The 24,543-nt window shown below is 42.3% G+C and overlaps 1 protein-coding gene across 2 annotated transcripts in view; it reads right to left on the bottom strand.

Moving 5' to 3' along the window:
- Positions 1 to 24,543, bottom strand: part of SDCCAG8 (SHH signaling and ciliogenesis regulator SDCCAG8) — a 182,725-nt gene that overhangs the window by 80,300 nt on the left and 77,882 nt on the right. For both annotated transcript variants that reach the window (XM_045859945.1, XM_045859955.1), the window contains exon 13: positions 21,502 to 21,644. In XM_045859945.1, coding sequence (XP_045715901.1) covers positions 21,502 to 21,644 — 143 coding nt within the window. The remainder of the gene's footprint in view (positions 1 to 21,501; positions 21,645 to 24,543) is intronic.

Here is a 24,543-nt window from a genome sequence, read left to right as displayed (position 1 = left end):
GTGTGGGGAACAGATGGGGAAGGGACAACATTAGAAGCAGGGAGAGCACTTATTACTACAGCAATGGCAAGAGCAATTCCTGTCACTGTTTCCTAGAGGTAGCGGATACCGCAGGCAGATACCCAGACTGATCGGGCATCAAACGCACATTTCAGTAACTTTCAGCCTTGCCGTTGTTTGATAGCTCGGAGGCACCTGTTGCCCTAAGCGATCACATGGAGCAAAGTTCCCGTGGATGATCAGGCCTGCCTAAATTCTACCTAACGACGCCATGGGCCCAATTCACCGGGCTAAAGAATATAAATCAGGTCATGGCTTGGCCTTTGCATCTCCATACTGTCAAAATAGTCATGTTTTCCATCTCTGACTTTCCTGTGCATACTGGTCACTACTGTCCATCCAGGCCTTCCCTCTCTGGAAAATATCAGTTTATCAACGTATTCCCACTAATTAATGTTTCTGCTGAGGAACATCAAATTAGACACCAGTAGGAGGCTCTTTACTATATGATAGCACTTCTGTAACCTGCCGAAGGCATGCGTCACTGTCGAACTGCAGTGCCAGTGATTGAAAGAGTTTCCATTCTATCATTAGAATGTTTTAGAAATTAATCTTGAGGATCCATGACTAAATGTGGAACACAGGGGTTACTTCATGGCTATAAATTCATTCAGAAATATGCTATAATAGCAATAACTGCAATTATTAAGTACATTATATAATATCTTACTTCTCAAGCATGGAGTAAAGCTTCATTGATCAGGAATGTTGGCAGATAAGATATTCCGCCTGAGAAAAATGCCCACGTATTAGACCCACAGGAATGTATTTGCAGTAGAACTATGTCTGAAATATATGAATTGCATCTCTACACCAGATCTAACAAGCTCTTCTTGATCATCAAGGTCCGTAATTTCAGAGGAGGTGGGCCTGCTGGCTGCTGCTCTTCCCGCCCCTGGGAAGCTCCCAGGGGCCCCTGCTCACCGCGGTATCTTCGTGTGCATCCCAGAGTGGCTGGAAACAGGAGGCATCCAATCCTGGTTGCACCGAAGGTCTCAGACGCTGCTCTGAAGAACCAGAAAGCATGGAGGCGCAGTGATCTGCTTCTTGTCATTTTTATTGGTTGTTTCGCTATGATTGGCTGCCATACTTTTTGTTTTGCTTTGAATGGTTTTTTATTTTTAATACCTAAAAACAACGCCTTAGGAGAGTTTCCACTGATTCCACACAGAACAGTGCAAGGGCTTTGCAATAGATATTTGCTTCTTAAAAGAACCTCTAAATTTCTATCTCGATTTATCGCTCTGTGTCAAATGGCCGCATTCACCAGAAGTCTGCGTTTGAGTAAGTGGGGAACTTAGTGATAAGGATGGTCGAGTTTTCACTACTGCGGAAGTCATGTGCACTCTCAGTATGTGTGTGTGCAGAAATTAGGATTGTGTTCTGTTCACTAACCTTGGCTTGAAAACAAAAACACAGTTTGTCAAGCTTGACGGAGATCCCCATTTCTGCCCACTTCTGGGGTAGAGAGGTAACACATTTGGTGAAGAATAGTACACACTGGATGGTGAAGAATTAAAGTCATCTAAGAAATAATTTATATTAATGACGTGTTGACGTGACACTATTTTCTATATATAGTGGGTTAAATAAACTATGTTATGACCATGAGCTTCATTTGCTTCTTTTTACAATATGGCTATTAGAGATTTCAGCTCTGGATGTGGGTTGCATGTTGTGGCTCCCATTGTATTTCTATGGGACAGCACTGGCGTGCACGTGACTCCTCCGCCTGCATCCCTAGAGCGAAGCGTCATTTTTAACTCTGCTGTTCTGGAAGTCAAAATAACCACGTTGCCCCAGACTGCTAATGTTAAGTGCCTCGTGAAGACAGAAAATCCTATATTTTTTTATAAAAAGCAAAAACTATTCAAATAACGGATTTTTACCTGGGTAAATTCCTCATTGAAGTCAGCCAGTCACCATTACTTGAAGAATTACTTCAAGGAGAATTCTGCTAGGACTAAGAATGGTGAGCACTGCAGTAATGGCACGATTTGTGGGTTTTTTGGGGTTTTTTTTTTTGTAAATCAGATCTGACTTGAAGCATCTTCCAAAATACATATTCATATTTAAAATCAAATTATCAAGCATATTAAAAAACTATTCAGCACTGCCAAGGTGGCAAATTATAGAAAAATGTCATTATGTACATGGATTGCAGATACCTGATTATTTAATGTGCACATGATGGGAGAATCTTTATCATTTAATAGTCTTTCCCTAAGTGTTGCATGGGAAAGAGCAAGTTCTCTAAGAGATTCTTTTCCCCACAGATTTCTTCCCAGAATCTGCAGGAATCATCCTCATATTTTAGATTAATTACTTGTTTCTTCTAAGAAACTCCTCCTTTCAAAGTTTACCAAGACACTTGTAGTCGTAGTGCCAGCCCATCAGGCAGCCAGTGTAATAATTATCCCACTGCCTGGTGAGTTCATCTGTTGCCTCCGTAGTTTTCACTTTTTGCAAAACGTTATCTGTACTTTGTGGAATACAAATAAGCCCGTGTAGGGTTTCAAAACCCTACAGAAATTGCTGGAGCTTATCTGTGGTTGGAAATACAATTCAGGAAACCGGGAGAGGGGGCGGGTGGGAAGCTCAGGCCCAAACACAGTGTGCCTTTGTGAGGATCTCAATCCCGGTCATTATCATCATTACAAGACCACGATTTTAAAGAAAAGCTCACCAATAGAAGCTGCTTGATGTGATTATAAATTCAAGTGTATTCACAGGGAAGTGAACACGTTATGAGTGCTAAACTTCCCGCCTTCTAGAAGTTACTGCCCGTGAGTTGCATCACTTTCTCACAATCCATGAAGGGAAATACAGAGAAGGGAGGGGCTCCAAACATCAAGGGCTTGGGGAGAAGAAAGTCTATTTCAGAGTCTGATCTGGGGGCCTGTACTTCATACCAGTGTCTGTAATTCCTGGCAGAGGACTATCTAAAAGGATTTATATGCCCAGATATCCATAACCTATTATTCTGTGAAATTGTATTACAAGACTCAAGCTTTGAAAGGTACCCAAATTCAAGGAACTGACTGGCATCCAGTTATTTAATTGTCGAATTTGTTTTCAAGAACTATTACCATAGGAAGGCAGAGCTGAGGCAGCCGGTATGGAAGAACTTGCTGTAATGAGACTCCGGCACACCTGACTGATCGTCAGCGATTTTCAGCCGGTGTTCTGCAAGAAGGTTTAAAACATTGGGTCAGGGCCACTGACCTCATTTCCCTTAGACTTTCAAATAAAAAATGACAACAGCCAACACAACAATAGCTGTCTAGGGTAATTAGTTTGTGTGTGCTACAAGATGAAAAAGGTTGAAAATCGCTGGTTTAAGTGATGGTCAAAAATGCTCCCCCGCCCTCACTTCTGTTTTAGAGGCCCGACTGAGTGGACGCTGAAAGGCACCTGCCCCCTGCTCTGTTCGTGAGTGAAAGGGGACCCAGGGGCCTTGGCAGCGGGGAGTGAGGCTCCGGAGGCACTGGCGAGCTAAGGGCACAGGTAATTCCCACGGGACAATTTTCAGCTGTCCTACCACCAGATGATTTAGATTGGTGTGTCCCAACATACCCTCCCCTACACCTCATTCCTGAAAAACATGTGGGAACTTACCAGGCAAGCTTCCATAAATCACACAAATTTGGAGAACGCTGGAAACCACGCCCCTCTCGAAGACAGTCACCAAGCCTGTGAAAGGCTCTGGGCAGTCCTGCTGTCACAGCCCCTACGTGCTTCAACTTCCCCAGAGGAATTGATCACACGACCTGTGTTTTCACAACACGAACCATCGGAGGCAATATTGCACAGAGCAGACGAAACTCGATTCTGGAACCTGACGGTCCTGACTTGCATCTCAGCTCCACCAGTGGGTGGCGCCATGACCTTGGTCAAGACACCAACCTCCAGATACCTGTTTTCGTATCTGTACAATGGGGCTCCTGGCAGCATCTGCCCGAAAGCCCTTTTGGAGACTAAGTGAATGTGAGTGATGTGCTCGCCATGGACTAAGTAAGCAGTGTGTCCTGAGCTATCTTTATCACCCACCCCGGAGGAGCTTTCCAAAGAGTTGTAATTGCCGTTTGTGAACTGATGCTCTTTGTTTTTGTTTCAAGAACTAGTTACTACGTGTCAAAGTCCAAAAAGAAAATCATTTCCCTTCAGCAACAGATTGTGCAAGACTTCCAAAGAAAGATTCTAATGGGGTCCTTCAGGTAAGTCGTATTTATTATCCATGAAGGAAAAGGAGCCAGGTGTGGGTGACAGGGAAGAACACGACGAAGAACAAGACGACGCGGAATCTACTTTCAGCTTCTATTAAAATAACTGGTGACTTTGGGCAAGTTGCTCAGCTTCTCTGCATCTCAGTCCTCACGTGTTACAATGATCATTGGACTAGACAGGTAGTTTCATTAAGTCACTCATTTACAATGATCTTGCGTTAAGAAAAGTGTATAAATCTAAGTATGGCTTTTTAGATTTTACACACACACACACACACACACACACACACATACAATGTGGTTAAATTAACCTTAACTTTGTGTCCACTAGGTTGTAGGATACCTACAAAGAAGAATCATGCCCTATTCACTTAAAAAATGTACAGTGCCTAGTGTAACTGCAATAGAACCTGCACTCAATAAATGTTCAATGAATGTCTGTTCAACAGCAATTCACCTGCTATCCCTTCATTCACAAAAGAGTCCAGACCTCTGTGGTGTAAACCAGCATGCTGGGTACAACTAAGTCCTCGTGTTTCCAGAAAGCTATTAGCTCTACCTATAGAGAGCTTGCGAGTTAATTTGTGGTATGAATATCAAATGGTGACACTAATTGCTGCTGTTCCTTTTTCCTCCCTTTCAATTTGAACCCCATAATTCAGGGGAGGCTTCTGGTGTTAGTTTACACCGCACACCACGCTAGGAGCATTATTATATCAAGGTGTTCAGTAACTACGATGGAAGACATGGCAACATCGGTACGTTACAATTAGAGCAAGTATGTCCAACCAGTTTTATGTAAAATTTTACGTTAATAAGACTGTCCAGTAGATGATAACTTCTTAACAAATGGGGGGAAAGAGGACTTTTTGAAGCTGACTTTAAAATATGGTTATCAATTTCTCTTATTAGAAGAAATCACCATTTTTTTTCCGAAAAGATAAGTTGTATGTAGTCTCATTCAGTCTTTAAGAAAAAAGGACCAAAAATGTTGATCTCCATAAACCACATGAAGTGTAAGTAAACATCTATAACTCTAATCACCTTTCAGTTCTTTCTTTTTACTGACGGAAGCATGTCGCGGATCACAAACCGTGTCTCTGAAGTCACAGTGTCCCCAGACACCCCACCCTAGTCAAATGTAACCTTTGGATCCAAGCTGCTGAGAGGGAGAATGTGAATAGACTGTGCGTTGAATGTGCTCTGAGTATCAATCTTTGCGAAAAGTGTGCAGAAATTCTTGTGGGTCAATTACTACACCATTAAAATCTGAAAATCACTGTGCCTCTTCATCGTCCTTCCTGGTGATTGCTTCACAACGGCTCCTTCTCAGCTGGCATCTCTTGATCAGCAACATCGTGAGGTCTTCAAGGACAGCAGCCGTTCACCAGGACCCACGTAAGTGGTGTGCATGGGACCAGGCAGATGATTAGCAAGGGTGTCTTGGGCTTGCAGAGAGAGAGTTTAATTTTAATAGGTCTAAGAAAACAAGGAAGTCCTCCTCCCTGCCCCGCTGTCTTCTGTTCCCATTGTCCATGCTACTTGAGTTTGCAGGTGACTGCCCGAAGGCAGGTCACTGAAAGTCACCAGAAAGCGGGTCAACCTCAGCCACAGAAATTAACCTGCATATCAGGGCCGGCGAACGAATATCGTAGAGAGCATTATTCCAGCCCAAACCAACACACCGGACTTTGCAAAATGAACAGAGACTCGGAACAACAAAAGCAACTGACATCTATCCTAACATTGCAAATTTCTTGGATATTACAGATGTCACTCAGCGAAGGGATGCACAGACTCCCTGCGTGCGAACAGAACTGAGGCAGCACGAGATACATTTGAATGGGATGTTAACCTGCACTTAATTTTTATTTCCTTTTCCTCGCTGACAACACAATCTTAGTATTATGGCAATGGAGCTTCTGGATGGAAAAAAATTAAATTAATGGATGGATTTTAAGAAGCTTAGAAACTTAAAAAAAATAAACAACTTTTAAATATCTCTACTTGATGGTGTCAAGAGCCAAGATAAACGTATTTCAATTGCAACTTCCAAACTAAACTCACAAATTACTACCATTATGCTAAGTGTTAGCTACCCCACTGTGCAGTTTTGCTTTGTGAATTTTTACCTTCCTCTACGAGCACTTTTAGCCACTGATCGCACAGCCTTTCAATGTTTTCTGCCTTTTCCTTTAAATAAACTGGCTCTGGCTCCTTCCATCTGGTTCCCCTTCCGTCAGCAACCCTGCACCTGTTCACACCTCCTCTCCTGTTGGATTCCACTGAACATTTCCTCCTCTGCCAGGGCTATTCTGGCACTCGCAACCTTTCTGTCATTCAATCCATCTGTCAGAAGTGAACTTTGTTTACCGCAAGCTTCTGCTTTCTTCTTCAAGAAGCAAAGCCCCTCAAGGTCATTGTCAAATGAACTGTCGGCGTGGATTTCAATCCTCCACTGCTAACCAGCAGAAGAGGAAGCTCTGTTGTGTAATGTACTTGTGAAAATTACTTTTGGGTTCGGGAAGACAATCATTTGGAGTCAAAGTAGTAAGAGAGGGTGTTTTAATGATCGTTTGTAAAAGCAGACAGCTGATATGGATGCTTCCTTCATGTGTCTCTGCACTTCTTATTATATCGAGTAGGAACTAGATGCATCGGAGGCAAAATAAAAGTTTTAGAGTGAAATCAAAATATCATAAACAAGCTTACACTATATAAAAATGGCTTCATACTATATAGCATTAACTTGAGGGATAAATATTTTCACTAATGAATTAGCCAAGGAGAAGCATATTCCAGTTAAGAAATTTTTACACTGAAATGCTTAAAATGTACAAAATGTGTACCATTTCAATTATAAGCTATATATTGACACACAGCTCCATCACTGCTTTGAAAAACTTAACCCATAGTATACAAATCAAATCATGTACATTTAAAATTCCATCATTTAAAAATAAGCAGTTCTGCTTAAATAATACTCAAATATATTCTACCGAACAAACACATGATCTATCTAAAGAAATATAAGTTGTATCAGCTGGCCATTCTGAGAACCAAATAAACTCCTAGAGATAGGTAAAAATTGTGCTCTCAGTTGAATTTATTCTGTGTCATCTACAGCCATCAGGTATTCATCCTCCTTCGTAAATCAGACACAAAATCACCCTAAGTTGAATTATGTACCTATATTTTAGACGATCATGTTCTTTAGAAAAAAACAATCACTCGACTGAAATGCCTTACAATCAAAAAGAGAGATCGCTTTTTGGGAGAAAATATATGGCAAATATTTTACCAGAGCAAATGTTTGAAGATAAATATGAACCGAAATGGTATTTCATTCATAATGCTGCTGTGACAGTATGAAGAATTATCTCAAGATTATTTTATTAAGTAAAATTAATCAAGTCTGTAAAATGTCCTAAATTCTTTTTGGAAAGAATAAAAATTCAAGTTTTTCCTCACTGACAGAAAATTGAATGCAGGTTTTATGAATAAAAGCAGTCTAAAACCATGTAACTTAAAATTTGTATCTTAAGGTTTTGATTGATTAAATATTTATAATTTATAAAAGATACTTTACCAGAGCCGCTTTTCAGATGTGTTAAAGACAACTATTGGGATGCTAAATATAAAAGCAAAAACAAAAGAACAGGAAAGACGGTTCAAAATCCAAATGCAGAGACATTCTCTTTCAGCTCTATTTCAGCTTTACTACCCATCTCCAAAATGCCCTGGATCCTATAAATCATTCTTATGTAATACGTGTAAAACATAATTACAAAGCCATATAGATATATGGACTTGGAACATAAGACATGTTTTCTAAGAAGTGCTTTCTCTTTCATCTTCCTAAAACATTATTTCTAAATAATTTCTCTTTATGGGGAGAAAATCTCAGAACTAGTGTCTCCTTTACCCAGAAAGTTTGTTTAGTACTTTACTGGCCATTTTTTCCCTTTAGTGCCTGATGGCAGTCTGGTTACCTGCATCCCTGCTCGGGAAAAGCATGGGAAGGGTGCTGGTAATTTGATCACTGCCACGGTCTGATTTGCTATATAAAAGAAAAATGTATGAGTGCACTGCTCGTTTAATAGAGGCTGCTGAAGTCACCGGCAAGGAGCTCTTCGTACTTAGCAAACTGCATTTCAAAAACACACTCATAGGCTTGTTTGGGAAAATTTGTATGGTAAGAACATAAACAAATGAAAAACACTCAGTTTAGCATCACAGTCGCACACAGATGCACGAATGTGTACACACACACACACACACTTTTCCCCTCCATAAATACAGAAGAAAAAGAAAAGGGAAATACTATTGTGATTACTCTTAACAAATGATCCTTTAAAAAATTCAAGAGTACTGTTTATCTGCCTAATGTGCAACATGCTCATATTATTATTTTTTAAATAGGAAAACTAGGGAAAAGTTTTTAGGTAGCTTGATACCGACACCTGAAACAGATTTTGCAGGAGAGGCACGCGGAGGCATTGAAGCAGAGTTGCCAGGATGTGCGACCGAACAGAAAAGCCGTTTCTAAGGGCGCCGTGAGGCGAAGACAGGAGCTGACGCTGCTCGTGTTCTTTAATACCGGTTCTCCTAAAACAGCATATGGACGCGGGGTGGAAGGTAAAACATGTAAACTCCTCCATAAAGAGCTGACCTGAATTCCTCTGCATTCTGAATGACTAACAGTTCCACTTTTCTAAGAACTGAAAAGGATGAAAACACTGTTAGTTTTCCCTGGTTTATTGATTTGTCTGCCTATTCTATTCACGAAGTCTTTGGACGGCAGAGGATATTCCTTCTTCCACCCCCTTCCTCAGTTACCTTAAGGCAAGACCTTCTTTCAGATGTGGAAATATTTGCAGGACCGCAGGACAAAGAACTGAGACATTTTCACAGACTTGATCAAGGGGAAAAACGGATTTGCGAGATTCTGTTAAGAGTAGGAAGAGACTAAGTGACAAGTTTAAATCTGCCACAATCATTTACTAATGTGCTGCTATATCAAATAAGTCTAATTTTTTTGACAGCACCAAATTAGATTTATTGCAGAAACTGCTGCATAAATAGCATATGGCTATGTTATACCACCTATTTCAATTTCTGGTAATGTTCCCCCTCCCCCTCTGAAATGAATAAATTGAGCCAAGCTACAAACCTCTTGCAAAAGAAAGAAATATACCAGTTCAAAACCAGATGTAGGGGTCTGGGTTTCTTTGTTAAAGTAATAGTTTTAGCATGAATGCCCCAATTCTATATTAAAAACACAACTCCCTAATAAGTGATTAAATTAAACAGGTCTGTATTTTGCTTCCATTTCTTTCAGAATGACTCAATTTTTGTTTTAAGGATTGGGGCTCTGATTTATGCTCCACACTTTGATGTGTAAGCCACAGTTCCACGGAGGGAAAAAGAAGGACAATTAACTATGAATCAAACATGGCTTAAATAGCTTATGGGAAATTATTAAGCACAAATGCATGTATCTCATGGTTGTTTTTGGTCTTCGTTTGTGAAACACATATGTGGTAGAAAGCCTATCAAGAAAGGCTTTTTCTAATTTTAACTGCAGGCTTGATACTGCACACTCTTTGATGCATAAAATATATACAGTGATCATTCCATGTGCCACACTGTACACATTAGGACGGCAGAGCCCCACAAACAGCAGAAATCAAAGTGCCGGGGACGCCGGGACTGCAAACTCACACAGCAAATCCCTGGACGCACGGTGCTTCCTTCTCCACCTCCACCCTGAAGCCCACCCCCCCGCCCCTCGGCTGAGATACAATTGCGACTTGATTTTTCTCTTCGAACAAAAGTTTCAGCTCTCCCGAACAGGAGAAAGACATTGCAAGGTCTTCTCTCAGACCAATGGGCACACCACTGCAAACATCATGGCACGCGGCTACCCCGCAGACTCCCTCTCTGTGGTCAGTCTTCCCAGCTGCCCTATCTGTTACTGTCTGATTAGTTCTGCTAAGGAGCCCCTCCCCTGCCAGCTTTCGGTGCCATCTGTTCTGTACAAGATGGCTGCTGCCCAGCAACCCAGCACTGCCCTCCTACCTGGCACCCGGCTCCCATCCTTACCCCGAAGTGCTAACACAGGTTCTCTCTGCTGGCAGAGGCAGGGTTTCATTACTACTACTTTGACAAGTGCAGGGTTGTTTGTAATTTCTCTTTTATCCTGATTTTGATTGTACAACCACCTCCCACTGATTCAGTTTGCTTCAGTTTTGTTGCTCACAGATTTTACTCTCCACATTAATCTCCCTCTGGCATGTTACTGCATCTGTTCCCTTTTTTATTATTAATTTTCAAATTCCCACCATTTTTGACAAAAAGGAGGTAATCTACACTCTGTTTCTGCCCATTTCATTTTCTTTAATTTGGAAGATAAGTAGGAGCGCGTGCCAAAGAAGTTAATTCTCCGTTAACAGTTTATTTTCTGGCACCCCCAAGCCTTTGTATACGAAAAACAGACAGGAATAAAATGTTGACTGAGTGACAGCGGCATCGTCGCAAGCGTTCCTGAATTTAATGAAAAGCAAACATATGAAACGGCATCTAAAAAGTTTATTAGTTGCACGAGTTGCCTCATGCTGTCGTCCTTTCTTCCCCTTTTGGCAGATAATTAATTTCTTTGTGCAGATCCGTCCGAGGGCAGCACTCAGGGCCCTGGACGGTCCTGCCGTGGGTCTATGTCTACGGTAGTAGATGACTTTCATTGTTCCTTAATATCATTATCATCTTACCCCAAACCCCAAATGACTGTCTAATTCAATAGCGGACGATTCCGAGTAAGTGCCTTCTTTCAGAAGTAGGTTAAGAATAGAGAACTGCCAGCCATCGGAGCAACAAAGCAGGCTGCTTCCGTCCCATCTTGCTTGACAAAGAGTTGATGTCAGGAACAGCAAGTGGTTTCAAGACAAAGAGGGTCGCATAAGAGTTAGGGGACAGGAAGTCCTGTCTTTAACAACAGAGTCTCTCTGTGACCCTCCCTGGCCGACGTCTCCACCTTGCCAAAAAGGCCTTGAGGGATTTGATCATGCCTCAGTTGCCCTGGAGTCTTCTAGACTGAGCATTGCGTTGTGACTGCTATTAGTTTATTTTATGTGAATTCATTTATAACATGATAATAGCACTGGAGTCCTTCAGTTTACAGAAACCTGAATGACCTTCGGTGATTTTTATTCTATCTAGCCTCATACAAGTCTCAGTGAAGCTATGCAGGAAATAAAGCACAGGAGCAGATTTTCCCCAAGGTCATAGAAGATAATCAGAAACTCCTAGGACTACTGAGTGTCAAGATCAAGTGATGCCCAGCCCGGTGAACCACGCTTCAGATCAGCTTCCGGAGAACCAGCAGATCTTAAATCCTGCTGAACCCATCTGCTTCATCGCGAATACCCCCAACCTTCACCCTTTGTATATATTTCAATAGTGACCTGTTACTTTATTTTATATACTTCTTTTGTTGTTATATTTATAATAAGTACTGCTTCCAAACAAAGTGCATTCATTTGATAAATCTCCGGGTCAGAAACAAGCTTCTTGGAGGTAGATGCAATGCAGGTGTCGGAGGGAAGCATTACTTGAAGACTGGTACCCTTGCTGGAGGAGTCTCTTTGGTACCATGCCTGTTTCTCCTTGCTCGGAACTCCGCCCTCCCCACCGCGGGTCAGGGAGATAGAGGATCAGCCCTGCCAGCTGGGAGAGGTCACTCAGAGTCAAGGTGGAGCAGCCTTCCCCTCAGCTGGACACTGGCTTTGCAGGCTTCTTCCAAATGTTTTCTGACCCACTTGGTGCCCGCTCTGCGGAACTGCACTCAGGGAACTGTATCCTCTGCTGAGCTAGTCTAGTGGAGCAGTGGCTTAATACAAATGTGTTTGCTGGCACTGGGTCGTGGTCCCCCAGGATCGTTGTCCGGGATGAGCACCGAGGAGCCTGGATCGGCTCCAAGCCTCTTCTTTCCTCAGATTCCTTAAAATCAGCTTCGATTCCAGGACCTATCAATCAGTGAACCACTGTGTAAGCTACTCGCAGGTATCAAGGAGACATGAACAAACATGCGAGTCATGCCTAATAATCGCTCTCACCAACACATCCGATTAGGAAGAGGTGTTTTAAGGAGAAATTAGACGTCCTTACGTTGAAGATTTTTTTGTACTTCTTTCACGCTAACATTGGAGATCAGAGCTTTCGTTTAGAAAAATATTCCTACTTCAGGCTACTAGGAGAACAATTGTATAGTTTGGGGTTTTTTTCTCCCATTTTCATTGAACTTGATGTTCACTGCTGTTGAGTCAGGCAAGCGGTGTGGGCAATACTTTCTCGGGTTCCTCTGGGCTTCTTCAGAAAATGAGCTGGCTGCAGCCACCACCACGCTCCAGGCGCTGGGCCTGGGCGGCAGGGGAGGGAGGTCCATCCCCAGCGTAGATTTTCATTGCGCACACATTTGGGCTTCACAGAAGTGAGAGGAGTGAGCCAGGGACCATTAAGCAGGGCCTGCAGAGCCACAGTCCCTGGCAGCCTGTGACTCCAACCTCTCCTGCCCCAGGCCACATGGAGACCGGGGTCCCTAGCCCGTCGGACAGGTGGAGCAGAGCGGGCTCAGGCACCGTGGCGTCCATCCGCGCAAAATGAAATGCCTTCTCTTCCCCGGCCCTCCGACAGCCTGTTCTCGCTCACACGGGGTAAGGCAAGGAAAAGAGGACACAATTTAAAACAGCACCAAGGCCATCTATTCTGGGACTGGATGTCGGCTGCACACGTATCCCTTTAAAATTATTTTTGACATGTTCTCTGCTTAATTTATTCAAGGAAGGAGTACCAGAGAAAACAGGAGCTTCACTTTGAAAGGAAACTCTAGACTAAAAACTCTTCAACAAGCTCAGAGGGAGAAAAACCAAGATAATGTTCCCTGGGAACTAGGAAGACGGCGTGTCAGTGTTACACTACCTCTGTGAGTGGAGAAGGACCGAAAGTTTGGTCTTTTGACCTAAGCCAGCTGCCACCTGAAGAGGACAGCCTACAATAGAGGGGAGGCAAGTTTATTCAATGCGTACGGAGAACCTGCTGGACTCAGCCTCCTGGGGGGACACACACAGAGATGAAAGAGGCCTGGCCCTGGCCCATGGGCTCAAATTCTACAACGACAAAAGCATTTCTCCTCAGCTCTGCAGCACGTTTTGTGCTTATTTGTGAAGACAGTCACAAGCACAGGTTCTGGAGTCCGATGGCCCCCGTTCTAGTCCCACCTCCCCCGCACTCCCCTCCCCACTTCCGGCTATGAGGTGTCACCCCTCTGCTCCCCCAGACCCACTGTCCTGGGACCTGCTGCGGGGATTGAGAAGGCAGGGTGACCCAAACTTCTTGTGTAAACTATCTTTTAAAAATACTTCTGATCCCAGGCAAAGCAACAGTGCTGTAAGATGAAATAAAAAGTCAGTAATATTGTAATAACTATGTATGGTGTCGGATGGGTACTAACTACACTTAACGAGGTGACCACTTCATAAGTTACACAAGTGTCTGTCTGATCACGAGGTTGTCCACTAGTACAATATTTGAATATTTACTGAAACTAATTTAACATTGTATTATATTTCAACTGTAATCAGAAAATAAATATTTAAAAAATGAATTCCAGGGAAACACTTAAGAGATACCCAATATAGCCCACTGATCATGCACTTGGATATTTAAAATTGGTACAGAAGTTCCCGAATGCGCTCAGTTTTTGTATGTATCTTGCTGCAGACAGGTAACATGCGGACGCTTAATACAGCACAGTGCCCGGCACGCGCCACCCACTCATTTGTGCATCTGTACATCTTCCTTTTTCACATTCCGAGGACTCTCTACACAAGCGCACGAAGCGCCCCTGTGAAGACCTGGCTGTGCCTCCTTGGATGTACAACATGTTGACTGTGGAGAGTATCACTCCGAAACCAACATGAACAGACATGTAACTTCCCCCCCGCTTTCCTCCTGAAGCCATTCCTTACTCAAAGGGAGAATCGGGGATTGTATTGTTTTAAAAGGCAATCGAGGCAGCAGAGGAGACACCTACTGTTTTGTTTACCCAGGGTCCTTGACATCCTTCCCCTGGGAAGGTCACCTCCCCTTACTCTGGGGGTTCTGCGGGGGCTGCTGGCCACGACCCCCAAAAGGGTGTGTGTGCACGTGGCTGTTGTGAAATCTGAACCGGACGTTTTGACATTGGAAGTGGCGGAGCTAGGGAGTCACGTCCTTACAGTCTGAAATCAAGGGCACCTCCTTCATCTTCCGTTCAGACGAGGGGTGGGACTCCCGGTGCGGAGGAGCCCCAGAGGACGAGCCTGCGTTCCCGCAGAGGTCCAGCCCTGCGAACGACAGGAGAGGAGAGCAACCTGGTGCCGCCTCGAGTCCCCGGTCCAAGAAGCCCTCGGGCCAGCTGCACCTGGATCCTCCATGGTCTAGTTACCAAACTAATGAAATCCTCCTTTTCGGGCTTCTGTGACCTCAGCCACAGAGTCCACACTCACGCGGGGAATCTGAAGGTCAAACAGCCCAATGCGAGAAAGCGTTTACAATGGTGAGTGTGCGGAAGCTAAACGCTCTGATTAAGAAGCTGGATCACCTCTCGCCAGGTAAACCACCGCCGTAATAGAACAACCCGGTGACTTCTCTTTTGTGCCCTTTCTCACGTGCAGAAAGATACAGATGCCGTATGCAAGTCGCTCCCAACCTCGGTCATAGGCAGATCTTCCCGTTTGGGTCACGAAAGTAGGTCAGAGCGTAACTCCATGTTACAGGCCTCACGTAAATTCCTGATCCGATAAATTCCTTGAAGTGCATCATTGAAAACTTCATGTTCAAGGGGAAATAAAAGTGTTAAAGGTAGCCCTGCTGATAGAAGCTGGAGCCTGCAGGCTGGATGGCGGGTCAGTTCCCCTTCTGCGCTTCAGGCCATGCCATTTCTAAACTCTCTGGAGCACACACAGAATTCCTGTCCGAATTCCCCTCCAGGCCAGATCTGAGAAGAAGATGCAGGGTTCAAAGGCGTGTGTTTCGATACATGTATGATAGGTATGGAGATGCGTGTTTGCCTCAGTAAGTGGTTAATAACAGTCACATGGAGATTCAGAAGCGATGACTTTGGATGTCACATCATCAAGTAACTGACCCACATGTACGTAAATGGCAGTCTTGTCAGAGGGATTTATATCCTGTGGCTCTTCAAAGATCTTTGAACATGTCAAAAAAAACATGAAGGAATTTCTGCTTTTTTATGAAAGCCTTTCCTCCGGGGCAGAAACGAAGCGCAGAAGTTAAGGAGAATGGCAGCTGCGTGACGACACGTAAACTGACTAAGGCGAGTGCGGAGCCAAAGGGCAGCTTCTTAGGATGCGCCCCAGGCGGGACTGAGGTTCACTGGCCTGTGTTTATACCAGAGAAGAAGGGAGCAGCCAACACTTTTTCCTGTGATAAATTCATGTGACTGTTTTTCTCAGTTGTGTTTTGGGGGACCAATTGCATTAACCCATTTCCCTCCTAATTCACGTGGGTAACGGCATAGGCTTTGTGGGCAAATTGCTGGGATCCAAAACTGGCTTCCACAACGTATCAGCCGCGTGACCTTAGATGAATCATTTTAGTTCTCCGTGGCCTCGATGCGTTTGCTGCAAACAGGGAAAACACAGCCTACTGTTCTTTTTTAAAGAGCCACTACACGTAGCATGGTACCAGGCAGACTCTAAGATGAATATATTCTTAACCTCAGATACAGATACATTTAGATATTTAAATGACAGGTTGTATGTCACTTTCTCTCATGTATGCACGTGTACCTCTCCTCTCAAATGCCATTTTCTCCCTGGCATGTGCCTTGGGATGCCCTCCGCCCCCATTTTTCTACGTGCCAATGCTGCCAAGGTCAATAAGAAGTTATCTGTTCCTCTGTCCCTGTAATACTTTATCTGGAATCTCCCTACTGGATTGTATCAGTTATCTTACTAATACATATTGTACATATATATACACACACGTGTATATACATACTGAGCTGTGAATGAATGGTCATGAACTCACAGTATATTAAGCATTCTATCACAGTGACTTACTGAGCTCCACCTGTTTGCAAATGACTGCGCTAGATGCGCTGAGAAATCTGACACCAGTAAGACCGCTCCCCCACCTTGGAGAATAAGACATTCTAGAAGGGTACTGCAGAGAAACCTCTGAGTATTCATTCATTCATTCATTCAGTCAGTCAGTCAGTCAGTATGGAGTTGAGTGCCTTCAGCTCTAAATGGGCCAGAGGACCCAGAGGGAGGCCCCTCCCTTCCGGCAGGGGTCATCGTGGAGGGCTACAGTGGACAAGTCAGCATGTCGGGGAGACCTAGAAAAGAAGGTGAGGTCACACCAGGGCTGGAGAAGGGTAAGGGGGTGTGCTAGGTGTGGAGAATAGTGAAGGGGGAGAAAAGTCCAAAAGTTCAAGGGGGCCGCACCTGCTTAAGTCTGGCCGGAAGTCAGCATGGGAAAGTCGGGAGACGTTGGGCACCCGCAGTGCTGAGTGGCCCGGACTTTGTGTACAGTCAGCATGGCTCACGGAAGGAGCTGGGAGCAAGAGACGGGTCAGGGCCGGGCTCGCGAATACTCACTCGGCCGTGGTTGGCCAAAGAGATGGGAAGAATGTTCAGGGACTGTGTTCAGAACCCTTATGGAAGTCAGTCTAAATGATCATGAATGTAAATGGTGGGTGTGAAGGACATTGCTACGAAATCTCTGAAGTTTAAACTAAAGAAACATCTTAAACAAAGGATACTACAAGCAATTTAAATGCCAAACGTCTGGAAATAGGAACTTAATGCGCTGTCTGAAATCACTGTTAGGATCACTGACGGTCAGACCTGAAGGAAATTTAGAAATTGTGCAGTCCAGTCTCGGTTCACAGGTAAGCAAGCAGGCTCAAAGAGTGAAGTAATGTGAGAAGAATGGCCAAGACAGGGAGTGCCTGGGGAGGCAGTGAAACTCGGTTTCCTCCACCCCAGGAAGCCTGGGGGCCTCCCCGGGAGGGGTGTATGGGTTTGAACTCCCACCAAGGTGCCTCAGAATCATCCTTCACACACTGAGGCCCGTCTCAGTGCCCCTGGCCCTTCTTCCCCAGCACCTTAAAAAGAGGAACTCTCTTCTAGGCGCTTCCATGACTCCCTCGGCTACGGCGATGGTCTTTCTGTGAAAGCACCCAGACCTAAGCCCCCAGTCACGGCCTGTCTCCTCACATCAGGCCTACATGGGACATCAGCACCTGAGTTCCAAAGTAACACGTGTTATTTTCCTGGGAGAGTCCTTCTAAGTTCCCTAGCTCAGTTGATGGGCCATCCCGTTAGCTCAGGCTAGAAACTGTGGCGTCCCCTTAGATTCTGGCCTCTCTGATTCGCTGCTCGAAGTCCTCTCGAAGGTGCTGTCCCCTCTCCACTTCACGGGCACAGCCACAGCCCAGGACCACGGTGGAGCTTACGTTCTAAACGGGCCCCTGCCAGTCAGCTCTTCCTCGGCCAATCTGCTTTCATGGGGCCTTTGAATGGTCTCTTAAAATACACATTTGAAAGCCTGGCTGGCCTAGCTCAGTGGATTGAGTGCAGGCTGTGAACCAAAGTATCGCAGGTTTGATTCCCAGCCAGGGCACATGCCTGGGTTGCAGGCCACGGCCCCCAGCAACCGCACATGATGTTTCTCTCTCTCTCTCTCCCTCCCTCCCTTCTCTCTCTAAAAAAATAAATAACTAAATCTTTAAAAAGAAATAAAATACATATTTGAGCCCATCATAGTTCAAGCTCTCTTGACGTTTTGAGTTAAATAGCCTCCTGAGGGCTTGTAAACTTTTTCTGTAACGTAAATGGTAAACGTTTTAGGCTTTGAGGACCATATTCAACCTGCACCGTACACAATGCCGTAAAACATAATGGAGGCGGTGCCCAGTATAATTTTATTTATGAGTGTATAATTTTTTTACAAAATATTATTTTTCCTCCCCCATCATTTGAAAGTATAGACACCATTCTTACTTAGCTCAAGGAGTCACACAAAAACAGGTGATAGGCCAGGTCTGGGCCGTGGGTGCCGACTGTCTCCCCTCACCCAGTCTCCTTGTCCCCACGTTAAGTCTCCCAGCTCACTCTCCACACCGCTGTCTGAGTGAGGATCCCAGCCCAAAGACGGGATCATGTCAGACGCCCTGTTTAAAATGTGACAGTAACCCATTACTCTCAGAATAGCCCAGACCCCCGAATATGGCCCTGGAAAGTACAAAGCCTTTCCTCTGGCCCCTCACCCCGTTTCCAGGCTTATCTCTCACCCAACATCTAACCTGATTGCAGCTTACGCTACCTCCCAGCCTTACGTCTTTGCATACGTGATTCCCTGTAGATGGGACACTCACCCCGCCCTTGTCCGCTTTGATAACTGCTATTGGTGACCTCGTTAGTCAAGGTGATTACCAAATATCTCCTCCTCCAGAACGTTTCCCCATCCCCTTCACTTCCAATGTGGAAATAAGCCAATTCTCTTTGCTATGTGCTCCTACAGTGATCTGTATTTCTATCATTGCACTACTATCATGGGCTAATAATAATATGCATCTGGCTCCTTAATAGAGTGTGAGCAAACTAAGGGTGGGACCCGAGTCTCTTTCCTCTCTGCCCAGAGCTAAGCAATGTATTTAAGATAGTAGGTGCTCAGTAAATATTTGTTGAATAAGTGAATGTTATACTTACCAGTTGGGTCTTTCAATAAAAGTCGAATTTCTATTTTTTGAAGTCCAGTTAGGCAATAAAGGGAAACCCCCCAAAAGTGATAGGTTATTTTCTTTTCACATTGATCTACCGATTTCCTACTCCAGTTTCAAATTTTCTTTGCCTTGGAAGATTTGGATCCTTATTTCATTATTACTTTATAACATGGTTTTCATAGTCCATTTTAAACTTGTTTTAGAATATGACATGCAAGGTGTTTAAGTTATAGCTGAATGAAGAGCTACTTGTATGGGATTTATTTCTCTCAGCTGGTACACTGAGGGGAAAAAAGACATGTTTCCCAACCACACACCTAAGTACACTGAATCCATAAAGAATGGTTAGGGGCCACAAACTCGAAAAAAATTCCAAAAAGAACATCAGAAATATTTAAGCCCCAAACCAAGTCACAGTTTCAGTGGAAAAGAGCACTTCAGTGCACTTTCTATTGCCATCTCACATTTATGAATTTCACCAAATAAGGACAGAGAATAAGTGTAAAATGCTTACAAAAAAGTACTGCACTTAGAAAACAGGTAATTAAGTTTTATTGCCTGTAAAACTGGGTTAAATTTTTGTGACTTGGTGTAAATAAAGCTCAGTAGAAAAAGCTTTCTACAAAAGCCAGGGAAACCATTTTTCTTAGAACAAAGGGATTAGTTAGTTACCACCAGTCCACGTTTAGCAGTTGCTGTATGTTAATCTGCTCTCCTTGCAAGAACTTGATCTTGTCAGACAGTACAAACTGAGACGGTGCAGGAAAACTCTCCATGGACTATGACTTCAGAAACTAACTCTCCGAATAAGGCAGAATGGCAAAGGGGGCAAAACCAGCATTAATATTTGTTTACAGAAGCTCGGCCACACTAAGACATTGAAAGCTGTCCTATTTCAGTGGTTTAGCAGTGCTTAGCACACAAATGATTGGTCTCCATACAAGTCTGGCAGAGAAGAAAAACTATTAACTATCATGATGAAACCAAATTCTGAAACGGCTAAGATTAAATAACCATAGAAACTACGTTGAAGTTACATTCTCTGTTCTACAAGGACAATGCTTTAAGTGGGCATTAAAAGAACAGTTATTATCCTATAGTATAAAGCAATTTTTTCTCATAAAAGCGTTTTATCTATTGGGATTTTTCCAGATATCACACATGTAGAAATGATGTTTTCTTTTGTCTTTCTTTCCTTCCCTTCCTTCCTTCTTTCCTTCCTTCTCTTTTTCTTCCCTTGTTTAAAAGGAAAGTTGGCAAACCATTTGGAGTATTATCATAACAAAATGTTGTTAACAAAGTTTGATTTTAACAGAACTAGAGGCATCTTAACACTACCCTAAAACTTTGGGAGGTTCACGAACCTCTAGAATATTTTTTCCCCAAATGCAGGCTGTTCAAGTGGTGTTTTTCTCCATCTGTTATCATACCGTGCTCAGAATTACATTGTCATATTTAATGTAAAAGGGATCAGTCCCCTTTCATAGTTTAAATTCAACATATTACTATGATTAGAAGACCAGTGTTTTTCTAAATTATGAACCAAACCAAATATAAATTTGCATGCCCGTTTAGACAAAGTTCTCTCTAAAAAACTGAAAACTAAAACTGAACAAACCCAAAGGCTTGACCTGAAAACTGAAGAATTTTATACTAAAACGAAAAGTGAGAAGCAATCACTTACAGGATAATGTGAAAGAGCTACAATCTCAGTTTGAATTTTTCTCTGCTGTATTTCTGTGTCCATGTGTGTTTTCAGTAGAGCAAATCATACCCGTTTGCTGTCAAAAACACCTTAGTGTGATGTAGGTGAACCTGAGTTACATGTTCACTGAAGCTTCATGACGGTGAGCATAGCACAGTGTCTTAGGACAGAAACAACGTCCAGGGAAACCACAATGGGGTAAGCCTGGGTGTAACGATGGTTTAAACAAGAATAGTGCCAGTCCATTTTGTTTTGAAATTTTACACGTCCCTAGACTCAGGTTCCTTATTTTGTATCAGTTCCATCTCAATTTGCATCTCAGGATGTCTTTTGTTTTGTCTCTTTCACCACTGACAGCATCTGATTATTTTCCAAAGTGTATCACTCAGATCCTTCAGTTCAACGTTTTTATTAGGCATAGAATTAACAAGAGAGGTGGTGGTAGGAGAAATATGTCATTTTGCTTATACTGATAGAGAATCGCTTAAATATTGGAGCACTGTGCATGAGAGGCTTTGTGATATATCAGTGATTTTCTGCCACACTTATCATTCACATGTCTGGGTGTTTTGCTTACCACATCCCCACTTTTCTTAATATGCCTGCAAACTGTGGGTGAACTGAATGACTAAAACGAAGTCTAACAACTGTTTGGAAGCCTGTGGCAAAAATCAGCGAAGTGAAATCGGGCTCCGGTGTGTAATGGGATTAGGGAGTACCTGGTGAGGTGCAGTTGGTGCTCAGCGCCGCCCAGCCGCTCTGTCAGTGTCAGGAGCTCCTCGCTGGCCCCCGCCGCCTTCTGCCGCTCCCGCTCCAAGCGCTGCTTGCTCTCATTCAGTTCCACTGTCAGCTTCTCTATCTCCTTAGGTAGAGAGGCGAAGGGAAAAGCATCCATATGAAACACATGCACTGCAATTCAAAATCCCCTCATTTTTGTTTTTGCCATGAATTTGCCATGAATTTTTTTCTAATAGAAAAATTATTAGAAAATTGAGGCTAGCTTCCATTTTATGACAAAGGGAATCAACAAAGCCAAAAATGCACATTAGTGAGAGTTTTTTTTTTTTTGGATCATAAGATGAAGTCATTTTAAAAATGAAATAACTAAATGAGTTAAATGAAAGCAGTCAAAATGGATGGTATGCACTTTCTTTCTAAGGCCCAGTCCCTTTGAAAATAATATTAACTTAAAATGTCATTGCTTTTAAAATGTAACATTTTTGTTTATGAGATTACATCAGACACAAGCAGTGATTTACATCAAATGTGTGGTTCTCTCCTGAAAAATATATTTATGGTTTTATTTGGATATTTTGAGAACCAAATGAAAAGATAAAATAATAACTTAAGATATCCTGTCGAAAAATGTGAGGTATAAAAGAAGGGGATCATGCTGATGCTCAATATTACTTAGAAAAAAATACAGCATGAGAACCTTTAAGCATTTAAAGTGTATCAGATTTCTGAGCTAAAATAATATTACATTAAAATTGCATTATAAAAAGGCAACAACAAAAGCAGTCTCAGATTGATAAATATGAACATCTAAAATATATGAAAATTTATGTTCATTACTTTTTTGGTCTCAGGATGAAACTCAAACATTTCAAAGCAAATATGCCTTACACAGAACATAGTTTTAAATAATTTATATATTAAAGCAGAAATATTTCTTTATTATAGAAGGCCTATAAAAATTTTTAAAAAGAGATCAACATTTATACTATTAAGAAAAACAAAAAAAATGGAAAATAAAAGGCAGAAACATTTTCAAATCAGCAGCAAGCAAGAAGCAATTTAATTACAAAAAAAATGTAATCCCCCTTTAAAAAACAAAATTATGCCTAAGTAGATTGTTTTAAACTTAGTATTTAAATACATTTCAAACATTCTCACATCATTACTCAATATTCAGAACAATTTCCAACTATATTTAATACATCAGGCAATAAAAACTAAATAGTTCTCTTTTTTAACATTTATTACACTATAAATATTCAGTTTATCCCCATCAAAACCACATATTACCAGCAATGTAATAAAACAACTTATTATAAGTCCTCATATATTATTTTTATTTTAAAAAGCTATGGAATAATGAATGTACCACTTTCATTTGGAGATTTTCTACATCTTTCAGATTAGAATACTAATAAAACTTATTTGTTTCTTTTCTTTAAAATAGTTTAAATTGCTAAAGTTATACCAATATAATTAATGTCAAAATTAAATATATTTAAAGAGATTAAAAACCATAATAGAAAAATCTATTTCATTTTGTCTAACATTTGTGAAATAAATAAAAGCAAAGAAGTACAGAATATAAATTGCATGTGACTTTAAAACTGTAAAAATTAATTCATTAATTTTTCTACACCGTGCTATATGCACGTGGTACTATGTTGGACTCAGAGAGTTTCCATCTACACCCAGGAGTTAACGATTCACTGGGGTAAATAAGACACACACACACACAAAGACATTAAAATGCAAAGCATATAGCATATAAAAAAACAACAAATGAGTATTGGAGAAAATCTGTGCATTAAAAGGCCCAATTAAAAATATTTTAGCATAGGCAAGAAGGTGGGGAAGAAAGTAAGGGCACACAAACTCATGGAATGATAGATTAGACCCCATTATGAAAGGTCTTGATTTCTAGGTTAATAAAACTATATTTTTCTTACATATGATAAGGAGATGTTAATGGTTTAAACAGGTATGCAATATGGGAGAAGCTCAATGTGCAGAGTTGATTTAAGATGGCAGAGACAGCCAGTAGGGAGATGGCAAACAGTCAGCTGCGATATTCCAGACACGAGGAGTAGAGACTAATGTATACATTACAACAGAAATATAAAGAGAACATGTTGAGTGTATGGAAATAAAAGGAGACATAGCAGGAGACGTCCAAGATGTCTCTAGAATTTTGAATTCAGAGGGTACAAAAAAGAATGACAGAAATAGAAAATGTATAAAATCCCAAACTTCCTTAAAAAGAAAAGATTCAACCATTTTTACACGCACGACTCCGCGACAACATATGTAACCTTACACTGATAATTAGGTTGCAAGTATAAATGATGTGCTTTTTTAAAAAAAAGATTTTATTTACTTATTTTTAGAGTGGGAAGAGAGGGAGATAGAGAGAGAGAGAGAAACATCAATGTGCGGTTGCTAGGGGTTATAGCCTGCAACCCAGGCATGTACCCTGGCTGGGAATCGAACCTGTGACACTTTGGTTCACAGCCCGCGCTCAATCCACTGAGCTATGCCAACCAGGGCTATGATGTGCTTTCTTAATCTCATGTGATAGAGACTCAGAGGCTGCCCTGGAAGCCAGTCACACGTGGAGATTAAGGCAGGCCCGAGAGTCCACACAGACCAGGATTTCAGACACAGCCCTGGCATTGCCAGCTCTGGGACCCGGGACCAGCCACTCAGCTCCTTCAGTCTGAAAAGGGAGGGAACTGCAGCATGCTCCCAAAGCTACTGTGACGATGACATGAGACTGTGAGTACTAGCAGAGCGCCTCGCACAGAGTAAGAGCTGAATTAAAGCCTGCAGGTATCATCATTATTATTACTGATTTCTTCTCTTTCAAGAACAGTAGAAAGTGGCAAAAATGACCCGCTTGAGGACACATGGTTATCACTGAGTCCTAAAAAAGTTCTTGATTTAATTCAACAACATTCCCCCCATAAAGCACTATTTTGGTGAAAACTGAATAAAACTTTATTATAATTTCCAAATGCAAGAAA

This window comes from Phyllostomus hastatus, unplaced genomic scaffold (genome assembly GCF_019186645.2).
Source record: "Phyllostomus hastatus isolate PE091 unplaced genomic scaffold, TTU_PhHast_1.1 phas_contig_148, whole genome shotgun sequence".
Classification (NCBI taxonomy): Eukaryota; Metazoa; Chordata; class Mammalia; order Chiroptera; family Phyllostomidae; genus Phyllostomus; species Phyllostomus hastatus.
This window is presented reverse-complemented; position numbering and strand designations above follow the sequence as displayed.